Source organism: Vipera ursinii (genome assembly GCF_947247035.1).
Source record: "Vipera ursinii genome assembly, chromosome: 1".
Lineage (NCBI taxonomy): Eukaryota > Metazoa > Chordata > Lepidosauria > Squamata > Viperidae > Vipera > Vipera ursinii.
This window is the reverse complement of record NC_139512.1, coordinates 131,360,642-131,374,126: the sequence shown is the minus strand read 5'-3', so window position 1 is coordinate 131,374,126 and position 13,485 is coordinate 131,360,642. Positions and strand designations below refer to the sequence as shown.

At 42.2% G+C, this 13,485-nt stretch overlaps 1 protein-coding gene across 2 annotated transcripts; it reads left to right on the top strand.

The window, feature by feature from the left end:
* Positions 1–3,044: 3,044 nt before the first annotated feature.
* Positions 3,045–13,450, top strand: DTX3L (deltex E3 ubiquitin ligase 3L). 2 transcript variants are annotated; one of them, XM_083376756.1, is made up of 5 exons: positions 3,045–3,269; positions 5,697–5,938; positions 6,590–8,308; positions 11,312–11,529; positions 12,896–13,450. In XM_083376756.1, the coding sequence occupies exons 1-5, from the start codon at positions 3,080–3,082 to the stop codon at positions 12,963–12,965; spliced, it is 2,439 nt and encodes an 812-aa protein (XP_083232882.1). In that variant the 5' UTR covers positions 3,045–3,079; the 3' UTR covers positions 12,966–13,450. The 2 variants fall into 2 exon arrangements, with proteins under 2 accessions (XP_083232882.1, XP_083232883.1); XM_083376757.1 differs by lacking the exons at positions 11,312–11,529; positions 12,896–13,450 and adding an exon at positions 8,527–10,951.
* Positions 13,451–13,485: the final 35 nt, after the last annotated feature.

Sequence of the window (13,485 nt, the reverse complement as noted above, 5' to 3'; positions counted from 1 at the left end):
TTTATAAGCATTTCACAAGTCTCCATATTTCTTTCTGGACTGAATCAATTCATTAGCTGCTTCAGTCATTGAAGCAACTCTAGGCAAAGTGCATGAATAAAAGAACAAATTAAAATAGCCTAAACCTAGCCAACAGAAGGCAATATAAGCCACATAAAATTGGGGAAACATTACAGGTAGTCCTCAGATTATCATTCAGAAACTGTTCAGATATGATGGCACTGAATGTGTTATGTATTAGGCTTTATTGGTACACCTAAAGCTTGCATAAGAGTCCCCACCAGGAGGCGTTGAACTGTAACTGTTTAGGCCGGAAGCATTTTCGGCGGGAAACAGAGGTTCAATCCGATTGGTTGGTTGAGTACCTGGCCAGGTATATATAGGAGTGCAGTTAGCCCTATTCCCCAGTACAGTAACTTCCACCAAATAAAGAGCTGTTATGTTGTAGTCATCGTCTCGGCGTCCTTCCTGCTCTCCAGAACCCACTACACAACAGAATGGATGTGTTCTGTTACAATTGGTTCTTGAATTCTGGCTATCAGTGTCCCCTGGTCATATGATCATGATCCTGGTCCTCAGTGTCAAGCTTGCAATTATGAGGGTTGCAGTGACCTTATGAGTCACATAATCACAATATCTGAGATTCCCTGCCAGCTTCCCACAAGCAAGCTAATGGGCAATTCAGTTTTCTTCCAGGACAGACCACAACTAAATGTATTTAACACTAAATAGCAGTAAGCAATTACTTATTTATAACTGGAGCAAAGCAATTTTCAATTCTATTTAAATGCATTTCTAATAAAACCTAAGGGGAAAAGCTTAATGCAGAAAATCACTAAAAGCTAAAATCAAGTGTGGCAGTGTAAGAATTAAAGGCATGATAGGGGAAAAATTTATATGGTGCTGTCAGCCCTTCTAATTTCTTGGCCAAGAAATTAAAAGACGCTTGCTCCTGGGAAGGAAAGCCATGGCAAATCTAGACAGCACACTAAAAAGCAGAGACATCACCCTGTCGACAAAAGTGCGTATAGTCAAGGCTATGGTCTTCCCAGTTGCAATGTATGGCAGTGAAAGTTGGACCATAAGAAAGGCTGAGCGCCAAAGAATTGAGGCCTTTGAACTCTGGTGCTGGAGAAGACTCCTGCGAGTCCCTTGGACTGCAAGGCGATCAAACCGGTCAGTCCTAGAGGAGATCAATCCTGACTGCTCTTTAGAAGGCCAGATCTTGAAGCTAAAACTCAAATACTTTGGCCACCTAATGAGAAAGAAGGACTCACTGGAGAAGAGCCTAATGCTGGGAAAGATCGAGGGCAATAGAAGAAGGGGACGACAGAGAATGAGGTGGCTGGATGGAGTCACTGAAGCAGTAGGCGTGAGCTTAAATGGACTCCAGAAGATGGTGGAAGACAGGAAGGCCTGGAGGAACGTTGTCCATAGGGTCGCGATGAGTCGGACACGACTTCGCAGCTAACAACAACAACGTCAGCCCTTCAAGGTAGACCAGACTAGAAAATCAAAGTTATCAATACTAATGTTACAGTATGGTCCTTATAAGGTTACAATAAAAGTTTCTCGCAAGTCTGGATATGCTTCCCCTTTCTCTTTCTCAGAATACAAGGATCTCATATGCTTTCTCATATTACAGTTTTGCCCCCAACTCAAATTTGCTATTTGATTGTTGTCTTTCTTGAAGCTCTTCCTCCTGTTCCTCAAGTTTATTCCTCCTGCCCATCAGAGGTGCTCCCCCCTTCTATCAGTGCCTAAGCAGGTGCTTCATTTGTCCTAATGCTTAATCCACAACTACATAATACTTCTTGTCTCCATTTGCTGCCCTCTGATCCAGAGCTAGCTGGGAATAAGTCCGTTGAACTCAATGTCTCAGGGTCTTCTTCTCACCAACATTTCAAAAGTAGTTTGCCCCTGCATTCTTCCTGGGGCTGAGAACCCAAGGTCCCCCGGCTGGCTTCATGCCTAAGGCAGGAGAAGAAGAACTCAGCCTGATGCTTTAACCTAAAGGTAAAGGTTCCCCCGCACATGCATGCTAGTCGTTTCTGACTCTAGGGGCCGGTGCTCATCTCCGTTTCAAAGCCGAAGAGCCAGCGCTTGTCCAAGGACGTCTCCGTGGTCATGTGGCCGGCATGACTAGACGCCAAAGGCGCATGGAACGCTGTTACCTTCCCATCGTAGTGGTCCCTATTTTTCTACTTGCATTTTTACGTGCTTTAGAACTGCTAGGTTGGCAGAAGCTGGGACGAATAACAGGCGCTCACTCTGCTACGCGGCACTCGGGATTCGACCCGCCAAACTGCCGACCTTCTGATCGACAAGCTCAGCGTCCTAACCCGCTGAGCCACTGCGTCCCTAGTGCTTTAACCTAGGGGTCTTCAAACTTGGCCCTTTTATGACTTGTGGGACTTCAACTCCCAGAATTCCTCAGCCAGCATGCCTGGCTGAGGAATTCTGGGAGTTGAAGTCCACAAGTCGCTTATCTGTGCCGAGATGCGAAAGTATAGGAGTAACCACTCAAAATGGGCAAGAGGAGAAGCACAGAAATAACCATCCATAGATAGGAAACCCCACTTAAAAAGCCAGGAAAAGAGGCCCTACACCAGGGGTCTTCAAACTTGGCCCTTTTATGACTTGTGGACTTCAACTCCCAGAATTCCTCAGCCAGACAAGCTGGCTGAGGAATTCTGGGAATTGAAGTCCACAAGTCATAAAAGGGCCAAGTTTGAAGACCCCTGCGCCTACGCTACAGGAACACGTACAACTTAGGGAGGAGCGGAGCGATTTGAAACAGAACCGAAGCGAAGGGCAAAGCTCGCTCGCTGCTTCCCTTCGACCCTCGCCTGAGAATCCCTCCGCCGAAAACTCCGGCTGGAAGCAGCGCCCGTTCAGGCCAGCTGCTGCTCTCTCGACCAGGCAGTGGGCGGCGCTGGAAACCGGAGCCACAGAGCTGCGCGGGGTGACGTCGCGTCGTGCAAGGGAGGCGTTCTCGCTTTCGGTGGCGCTTGGGCCAGGATCGCTTGCGAAGAAACGAAAGCGAAAGCTAAGCGAAAGCTTCCTTTAGGAAGGGAAAATGGCCGCGGCCAGCTGCGTTACTCCGCTGTTTGTTCAGGTCATCCCTCCCAACATCTTCGCAGAGAAACTGGAGGCTAAGTTGGCCATCCATTTCCAGTCCGCGAAGAAATCCGGCGGCGGCGAATGCAACGTGAGAGTGGAAGACCGCGAACGGGGCATCTATTCCGTGCAGTTCTGGTCGGAAGAAGGTATCCTGCGGGACGAGAAGGGAGCGATCAGGCGGGATTCGCGGCTTTAGTGGGATTTTTGACCTATTGTGGCTATTCCGATAAATTTCACGGTAGCTTGGGAATGACACACTCTGTTAGGACTTTTTAAAAAACAAGATAGTGCAAAATAGCAAATGGTGGCGCAGTGGTTAGAATACAGTACTGCAGGCTGATATTTGCCCGGCGTTGATTGTTGTGACACGTTGATTTGTGATTAAAATAATCCACACTATAGGCTAGCCAGAACATGCTGAGATATAATACGTTTCTAGTTAAACCATGATGTAGAAGTGTGTTGCACGTTCAGAACCAAAATATCAAAAGCATTCGAAGGCATAGAAAGAGCAAAGCCTGTTTTAAATTGTGTGATTGCTTCCAGTACAGAACAGTTCTGATCAAGTTCAGTGATCTTCTGAGACATCTGCCTGCAGCTGGAGCAAGTGTACTTGGCTTACATCGGAGTTGGGGTTAGGGATAGGGTTAGAGATTGTAGCTCCCCAAATTCCCATGAAAAAGCTTTTGTCAGAAGGGGTAGTGGTGAGCTTTTCGCTTTATTATGGCGTGGATGATCTTAATAATCAGCCGCCTTTTGGTATCATACAGACTAGCATTTGAGAAAGGCCTTTTACAAAATGTTTTGATATGAGACAAACATCCATTGAGGCTTTAACACAGCCACATCCTCTGGAAATGGCAGCATGACTGCTTCAGAGACTTTCTCCAGGAATTTGTACAGGTGTGTTCATGCATTGTGTTTCACATGTTGGCAGCCCCAGCTGAAAGGTTGTCTGGTCCTGAACAGACACAGGAAGCCAACTGGGGATGACCTTCAAAGCAACCACACTAGCTTTGCAAAGGACAAGGTAGCTAGAAGGAGAAATTATTTACACAAGCCAATGAGTGTTGCAAATTCATACTTTCATATGTTTTCCTAGAGGCTACAGACTAGGGAACTTTTTTCTCCCTTATAAGAAATCACTGACCTAGCCATATTTCTCAACTGTGGCAACTTCCAGAGATTTGGATGTCAACTCCCAGACTTCTCAAAAACAGCCATCCTGCCTGAGGAACTTTGGGAGGCCACATCTCTGGAAGCTGCTAAGTTTGGGGAGCATTGAGGTAAGGGAAAAATTGAGCGAGGTCTCAAACAGTAAAAAGCATTTGAAGGTGGTTGTAAATGTTGATTGCCACTCAAGCCTAAGCTATTTTATGACTCCCTTTCCTTCTCCTCCTTCTCCATCTCCCTCCCAGTAATGGAAACAAATTCTATTAGGAAATTCTAAGATTATTGGATTAGACTGAGACTTATAATGTGGTAGGAATCACAAAAGCTTTTGGTTGCTTTTATGTGATGCTGCCTTATGAGTAACCCACAAATTTCAACATTCGTTTATTATTTAAGGGAAAAGTTCCCTGCATTTTCATGCTGGGCACGGAGAATGGGAACACTATGGAAAGCAACTAACTTCCCAATGACTAGGAATAAATCCATCTTCCAAGTGCATTTATGGTGGAGAAGTTGGAATAATCAGCCAAGCTGCTTTCCAAATGCATGGACTTCCCAAGTTCCTAGCCAGCATGGTTACTGCTGAGAATTCTAGGTCTTGAAGTGGAGAATCTTCAGCTCAGGGAAGACTGTAGAGGTCTAATTTATCTTCTGCCTCCATGACCATTTCCTGCAGTGGTCATAGAGGCTGGAATTTATTCCATGGGGGCCCTGAAATTAAGAGGTGCATCAGGATGTAGAGAGCAATCTTCTCTTTATTAGTCTCTCATAAAATTTGGGCATAGAGATTCCAGGCTGCCAGACCAAATTGTTTTGTACACAATTCCATTACCAAGGTAAGTTGAGTTTCACCTTATATAGGTTTTTAAACCTGTCCTCAATATGAAAGATGTAGGACATTGTTTCAATATTTCTGGAGCCTGAGAAGCAGTATGTGTTAGACATGCAAGTTAGATTTCTATAAGCTGCAATATTTCTATAGTATTTCTATAAATTGTGTATCTCTGTGATTGAGTTTCTATAAATTGTGTATCTCTGTGATTGAGTTGATGCAATATGCTAACACTAACCAATTTATTATTGTTTATTTCTCAGTCTTCCTCAAAGAGCGGCTTCGTGTGATGTGTGTACCCGCTTATTTTTATTTTAATTCCATTTATTTTATTTTAATTCCATTTATATCCCGCCCTTCTCCAAAGACTCAGGGCGGCTTACAAGCTTAGCAGTAGCCTTCATTCTATGCATATGCCTGTTTATTAGGGCTTTCACACACACCCCAGCGGCATTATTACAAAGTCAGCTTAATTGCCCCCAACAATCTGGGTCCTTATGGTGTAATAACTAAAAACATAAGACAAATACGTATTTGAATATTCTTTTTTTCTCTTAACATGCAATAGCAAAGAAGAGCGTGAAGGCCCATCATGGACATAGTATAGAAGTTGGGGGACTAACTCTGGAGATAAGAATTTTGCCAGATTCGGAGTTGGCTGTGGTTGATGCGGCAGAAACAGATTTTACAAACAGTGTGATAGGCTCAGTTTCAACTCCACCTTCTTCAAACTTTTTGCTTCTTCAGAATGATTTTAAAAACGAGCAAGAGAAAATCTATGCAGCTGGTCATGAAAGTGCTAGAAAAAAGGTAAGCCTCTATGTCTGCTTAGTTTAGAATGCTTACGTTAGCTGCCAGCCGTCTCCACATTACAGGTGACCATAGAAAATCCTGAATCTTCAATGTTGTGAGACATTCTATTTTCTATAAATTAATTTTACATAATAATGACATCCTACCAATTAGCAAATTCAAGCCATAGATTTGTTATTTGTTGTATATTGTTATTTGGTATAAGTGGGGGTGCACGGGTATGTGGATGTGCACATCTGTGTATTTATACATGTTGATAAAAGAAAATACAGATGAACAAAACAAGTTTAATTCAAAATACCAAAACATTTTTAAGCTTTTGTTTAAAATAGTTTTTTTTATAAAAATTATTAACTTTCTGACTTTCTCTTCTTTATGTATCTGCTAATTTGCAATATTTATAAGCATTTATGCCTCTTTAAAAGCCAAAGTGTAGGAGACTATGTTTGCCATGCTGGAAAGCCTTTTTATTAGAAGCTTCTTCTCCAAGGAATAGGCTGATATCAGAAAATGACTCAAGTGGGAAGGTGCTATCTCACTATGAAATTCTTCACTGTAGAATATGAAGCTTTCTGTTAAATCTGGTATATCATTTTTATCGTACTGGCTCAAATTTCTTGTGTGCTCCCCCTTCCTGTTTATTTTTAGATATTTCTTGAGGTTTCTGCCACCTTGAATACTGACTTGCTCACTAAACAGCAGAGAAATCAGGTGACCGCTGTATGTCCTACCTTAAAAATAGAGAGAGCATCAAGTCATTTTGGTGTTGAAAAGGTGGTGGGACACTACAAGGATATTGAAAAGTTATACTGTCATTTTGAGAAACTCCTTAAAGACCATCGTGGCAGTGAAATTTGGCAACCTAAAAAGCAGGACAATTGTGATGAAGCAAAGGAAGACCACAATTTAGAAGAACTGGCCAAAATGGAAGTTCCTTCAGGTATCTTTGAATATTTTAGACGAGCCTACAAGGAAGAAATTAAAAAAATTGAGGAGACATTCAGTGTAGAATTAGTAATAGGCAACACTGAGAATGGAATCACTTCTGTCTGGTTTGCTTCAATGAAGGTCCCAAACCTTGCTAAGAAAGCTCAGGAGGATTTTGTCTTGCTTTTCCAAAAAGTAGCGGGAAATCTAAAACAGGAAACAGTTCCTTTCATTGAGAGCCATGTGTGTGAGATGATAGAAAGAAAATACAAACACATTATTATTAAAAAGTACAAGGACACGGCTGTTCTTCAAGGCCCCACCAAGGAAGTTTCAGAGGCAAAGGCATTGTTAAATGAAATGGCAGCAAAGAACTGGAATAAAAAAAATGATCCCCGCATACAGCCATGTAGCATTGAAGTTGACTCTGCGGTATTTGCATTTCTCATACCAAGATTAAGTCAAGACATTAACGCAATAAACCAGATGTATTGTACTAGAATGGAGACGAGGCATTGTCATGAAGGTCAGTTAGTATGCATCACTTTTATGCCCCAGCCATTTGCATCATCAGATCAATCTTTACTTGCTGCTGAGAATTTTCAGGATCTATACCTGATGTATTTAGAATGTCCACAAACAAAAAAAATTCCTTTGAAACCTCTGGAAGATCAGAAGAGAAACCTGAGGGAATTCTTGAGCTATTTGCAGCATGAACATCCCAAAATACAACTGGCTCTAGATAAATACAACCTGGCCATTTATGGTCTTCCTGAAAACATATTGTCTGCTGAGAAGCAGATCATGAAGTACCTGAATAGTGAGGAATTCGTAGCTGCAAATAGTGAAGCAACAGCCATTCCTGATTCCAGTCTTGGGGCTGCTACAGGCGCATCCTTTGAGCTGCAAAGTCATCACAAAATGCAGCAGGTTCCTTCCCAGGAACAGCCAGTAGGGAAGGCAACGGAAGGAAATCAGCTCCCAGAGCAAAGAGAGGTCAAGATGAAGTCTCTGAATAGTGAGGAATTCGTAGCTGCAAATAGTGAAGGAACAGCCATTCCTGATTCCAGTCTCGGGGCTGCTAGAGGCGCCTCCTTTGAGCCGCAGAGTCATCACAAAATCCACCAGGTTCCTTCCCAGGAACAGCCAGTAGGGAAGGCAACGGAAGTCCAACCAGATGAATGCTGTCCCATTTGCCTGAGCGCAATCCACCAGAAAGAAGTGCTACCCAAATGCAAGCACACATTTTGTGCATCCTGCATAAGAATGGCAATGAAATATAAACCAGTCTGCCCTGTGTGCAATGCATTCTATGGGAATATAGAAGGAAATCAGCCCCCAGGAAAAATGGATGTCATCAAAACTGGAATTTCCCTCCCTGGTCATCAGGACTCTGGCACCATCAGTATTACTTACCGTATACCCGATGGCATTCAGACAGTAAGTTTAACAGTATGATGTTTCTGGGCCATAATTAGTCACCCTCTTGAATTTCAGTTTTTTTTTTAAAAAAAATATTTACATTCCAAGGAAATAGTGTAATAGCCATTCAGTTGGGACTGCAAAAGCAAGAGATCTAGAAATCTTTAGAAATCTTCTAAACATCTATGCAGAGGCTAGAGCGGAGTTCATATCGACCTGCCATTATGTCCCTTCAGAGTTGAAGATGCACCAGAAGCGATGGTGCATCCATTGCCAAATATTCTGAACCATGATTATCATAGGAAAGGTAACACAAGTGGTTGATGGGGCTTAATCTCTCTTCCTGTGTTGGTTTCCCAATTCAGATTGCCCACTCCTCTCCTTATCCATTCACCCCACTTCCCCTAATTGTTTGCCTTTTGTACCAAAGATCTTTCTTTTTTTATGGGAAGGCGGTCTTCAGTCTTGGGATAGGAGTAAAAGTCTGTCTGCAACCACCTCACCTTATTTGCCATATTTGCTTGAAATGGCAAAGTCTGTGTGAAGCAGATATTTTATTGGGTTCTGCTAGAGGCTGGTTTTCTATTTTTTTGGCAGGCAAGCTTCTAGTATATTTTGAATTAAAATAAACTTTACAGAAATAAAATCAGGAGCCTGATGAGAATACTAAGAGGTATTTTGCTGGCACCGGTGTTCTTGGTGTGGTGCTGTGTTGGGGACACAGATTTATTTGTAGAAAACATCAGCATATGGTGGCTGAATGCAATATTGGAGGCTAACTGCCCACAAACTGCCTAGAGTTTGGTCCTGACTGGCTCAAGGTTGACTCAGCCTTACTTCATTCCACGTTCAATAAAATGAGGACCTAGATTGTTGGGGGCAGTATGCTGACCTTTGTAAACTGCTCAGAGAACGCTGTAAAGCAGAGGTCCCCACCCTTTTGGGCACCAGGGACCAGTTACGTGGAGAGAGGTTTTCCCGCAGACCAGAGGGGACGTGGTTTTGTGTGCTACCTGCATTCCATGGATGGGGCTTTCCTTGTTTGTGCAGACCATTTGCTGGCATGCCACGGCCCAGTACTGGTCCACAGATTGGGGGTTGGGGACCCCTACCGTAAAGCACTATGGGCAGTACATAAGTCTAAGTGCTATTGCTATTTTTATAAGAAACCTTTGGAAGATTTATACAAATCTCCAGTGGACTAGAACCCGGATCTTTTCCTATGTGATGTTGAGAACTTATCTTTATGTGTCTCTTGGGCTGATCACAAGAACTATATAAATCAGTAAATGAAACCAAGAGATTAATAAAGGTAGGGTTGGACACCATTATGTTCTTTTGTCACATCTTAAATTCCTCAGTGGAAGCTTCCTGACCATCCAAAAAAGTTCTGAGCATGATCGCTTGGTACAAAAAGCAAACAGATTGGGGTGGGAGGGTAGTTGAAATATCTACAATGGAATGAAAGGAAGGAAGTGCATTTTTTATCTCTGCAGTAAAGGGACAATCTGCTTGAGATTGAAACTAAGAAAAAGTGATCTATCAGTTCGTGTCATACTTGAGGGACCTTCCCAGAAACGTGGCTGGCCCATTGTTGGGAGTCAGATTCTGATTAAGTGGGCTGTAGCTGGGAATGTCCTGTTTTGTAGCTTGGTAAGTATGGCTATATAGCTGGATCTGAAGCAGAAAAAGACACTTTGGAACAGAGCGATGGTGGTAGCATGTTGCGCATCTTGGTTCCTCCTTAAAGCAGTTGTGCCTTTTCCTAAGCCAGTGATGGCGAACTATTTGGGCTCAGAGTGTCAAAACTTTGGAAAATTCCAAACTTGACTGTTGGTGTGACACTTCCTCCCACCCCTGTAACAAAAGAGAGTGGCCATTTAGGCACTCTGAACAATAGCACTTGGGAACAATGCTGAGATTGGGTCTGAAGTAGAGGCTTGGACCTCAGCTTCAGTCCTCGTGCCACCACTGGTACTCAAAAAGTCACCTTGCATTGTTCTCCAAAGTACGTGAGACTTGGGGAATGGTATAATAGCCCATAGCCCTGCACACAGACACCGAATCTGCTATGCACTGCTTACCTTCAGGCAGTGATCTCTTTCTATTGAGAGGACCCCAGGAAGTACCTGATCACACAACACCCTTAAAGTGGCTTCAGAGAATGCTCTTTCATGGCCTCTGCAGCCTCAGTGGAAGCTTGCTCTCTTCTCATCTAATTTTGGGAGGCTCAGAGGCCATACAAGAGCATGGTTTTCTTGCTTGACTTCTGCAAGGTCTGGAGGCTGTTTAGAGCACACCCATTTCTTGCATGGCCTCCACAGCCTTCAGGAACCACATGAGAACAGGGCATGTTTTTTTGAGAATTATGGTACCTCGGTACTCATTGTTAATTGGTTCCTGGAGGCTTGATGAGTACCAAATAGATTTTTCCCTTAAGGAATAATGTAGTGAGTCACAAGGCAGCCAGTACCAACAAGTTCATTGAATACCAAACAAATCATGAGTACCAGAACAAAATGTTTGCATCAAAATGCACTGAGTTTTGACACAGTCGAATATCAAGGTACCACTGTACTTGTTGTCGGGGTGTTGGTAAATGCTGGCACGTTCCCTCAAGATGTCATGGGATGTCACCTTTGACATGTATGTCAGATTCATCATCACTGTTGTCCTAGGTTCACAAAGCTTGCAGCTCCAGGAAAATTAATGTGTTCAATTTAAGAAGGGGATGACAGCATGCATCAAGGTTATTGTGCCTTGCCGGTGGTGCCTCCTTACTGTTTCTGTAACTCAAGCACAGGGTTTCCCAGAGCTGCACTTCTACCCTGTCAGTGCCAGGAAGAGGCATCGCTTTTTTAAGAGTGTGCTGACAGTGCAGCAAATATGTCCCTGTCCCCTCCCTCCCTCCTGCTACATCTTTTCCACTTCATATCAGAATAGCTACACAACAGTTAGCCTCTTGCAATGAAATCTGGAACAAGCTGCAAATGTTGACATCTGCGACTCTTTCCAAACCAGGAAAGGCATCCTCACCCAGGGAAACCTTTCTATGGAACATTCCGCAAAGCATACTTACCTGATAACAAAGAAGGAAGAGAAATTCTGAAGTTGTTGCAACGGGCCTTCGACCAAAGCTTGATTTTCACAGTGGGCCAGTCGCGAACCACGGGCGCAACTGATGTGGTTACTTGGAATGACATTCATCACAAAACTAGTATATGTGGAGGAGAAAAAGGGTAAGTTCATTATTTTTTTTACAGACAAAGAATAACAGATTTCCCCTGATATAATTTTGCATGCAGCTTTGATTATTCTGGAACTTGTCAAGTGTTGATAAAATCCATGTCAGCAGAACAGCTGCCACCAAGCCGAGTGAAGTAAACCTAGGTTTTCATCCCAAAGATATTTTGCTGTCCGTGAAATAGTACAATACAATTGTTTCCTGTTGAGTTCCTTTTAGGTGTATGGGATTACAATACCCATGTTCTGGAAACATGGGATTTGTAATCCAGCATATGCTAGGAATGGTTGATCTAATACAAGGCTCTCCAAACCGGGCAACTTTAAGACTTGTGGACTTCAGTTCCCAGAATTTCTCAAGCCAGCCATGAGGAGACCCCCCCCCAATCTAATAATAGCTCATGGCAATCAGTCTTCTCATTCAATTGTAGTAGGAATATCCTTTGTCTACTCACTGGTTCCCTCCCCCCCTTTAAAGTGTTTCAAATATGTTTTGAATGGACTGGGGTAGGGTCTGAAGAGCAGGGAATTCTGAGTGAAGTCCTTTTCCTCAAAGCAAAACTTCCTTTTCCTATCCCAGATTGTGTGAAGGGCGGCGATCTGGGAATGGGAAGTGCATGTAGGCAAAAGGCCTGGAAGAAGTTGGGACGCTTTCCTTCCATGTATTTTCTTAACTTCCCTTAAAATCCAAGCTCCCTACGGGTGCTTCAGCCAATATTGAGCTAGAGGAAGAAAATGTGCTGCCTTGAAAGCCTTGTGGAATGTAGGAGCGCTGGTTTCTACAAAAGGGATCCTGAAGCAAAGCTTCTCTTTCTAAAGCTATCTTAAGTATGGTAAAGTCTGTTTTAAAATATAACTAGATTTTTTTTTTTAAAAAAAGCAACCCTAAAGTGTTTTATTAGCTTCTTGAAGTCCACCAGGTACACTTTATAATGTGTGCTTCTTAAGGAATTATAATGGTAAATTATTTTCAGTAGAAATTGTAAATATCAGGAAGATCTTTGCATTGTGGCGCCCTTGGTGCTCTCTAAACTTGGTTGTTTTCTTGCAAACGTCTGCAAGAAAACAACCCAACTCAGAAAGCATCAGGAACCCCACAATTCAACCCTGAACTACCAATTTTCTCTCCTGTTAGATCTTTGTATCAGCATAATTACATGCATCGACTTATTCCTTTCTCGTACATCAGTGAAATTAGATTATTATTTTTCTCAAGTATAATTCAAACTGTTAAATTAGTTTATGTATTTGCAAACTAAGTACATTTTTTAATAGTTCAATTCAGCATCAGATAGTATTATTAAACATTTGTGTTTAGCGCTTCCTTGATTTAAGCAAGTCTCTTTCTTGTCTCTTTTCTAGTTTTGGTTACCCTGATCCTAACTATCTGAAACGTGTTAGAGAAGAGCTGAAGGCAAAAGGAATTGAATGAATATTTTGACTTCTGTGAGCAGTCCAGACTTTCTAGCTTGTCCATATATATATCATTTTAATTTAGCAGAGGAAGATTAATAAAAAATAGCTTTGGCAGTATTCTTTGCCTTTAGAATTTCAGAACAATTGTTTAATGATGTTGTATTTAGAATTATAGATGCAGATTGAAAGAATTGTTAATACTTTTGATCAAAGCTGCAATCCAAAAATATTACATAGAAACAAATTCCATTAATTTCTTCACTGCAATTGTGTTAACATCAAGCCTAGATATGACTATATGCATGGATAGTTAGTCTCTTATGTTTACAACATTTGATACTTTTTTGAATTTCAACTTGTAATTTCCTTTAAGTCTGTGTCAGAGCCCTTGCCGTGTTGTGAATCTTCAAAATTAAAAGAGAGCTGTTGTGTGTTCTTATATTTTAGCAAAGTACCCATAATATGATAAAATCATATTAAAGCAGGATGGTGGATAAAGAATTTGGCATTATTGGTGTTTCATATCCAATCAGATG

Bases quoted from the DNA above. Each gene is read 5' to 3' on its own strand.
- DTX3L (XM_083376756.1), top strand. From the start codon at position 3,080: ATGGCCGCGGCCAGCTGCGTTACTCCGCTGTTTGTTCAGGTCATCCCT. The intron at 3,270-5,696 runs GTATCCTGCGGG...AACATGCAATAG, and splicing joins GCAGTTCTGGTCGGAAGAAG to CAAAGAAGAGCGTGAAGGCC. The intron at 8,309-11,311 runs GTAAGTTTAACA...TTTCCAAACCAG, and splicing joins TACCCGATGGCATTCAGACA to GAAAGGCATCCTCACCCAGG.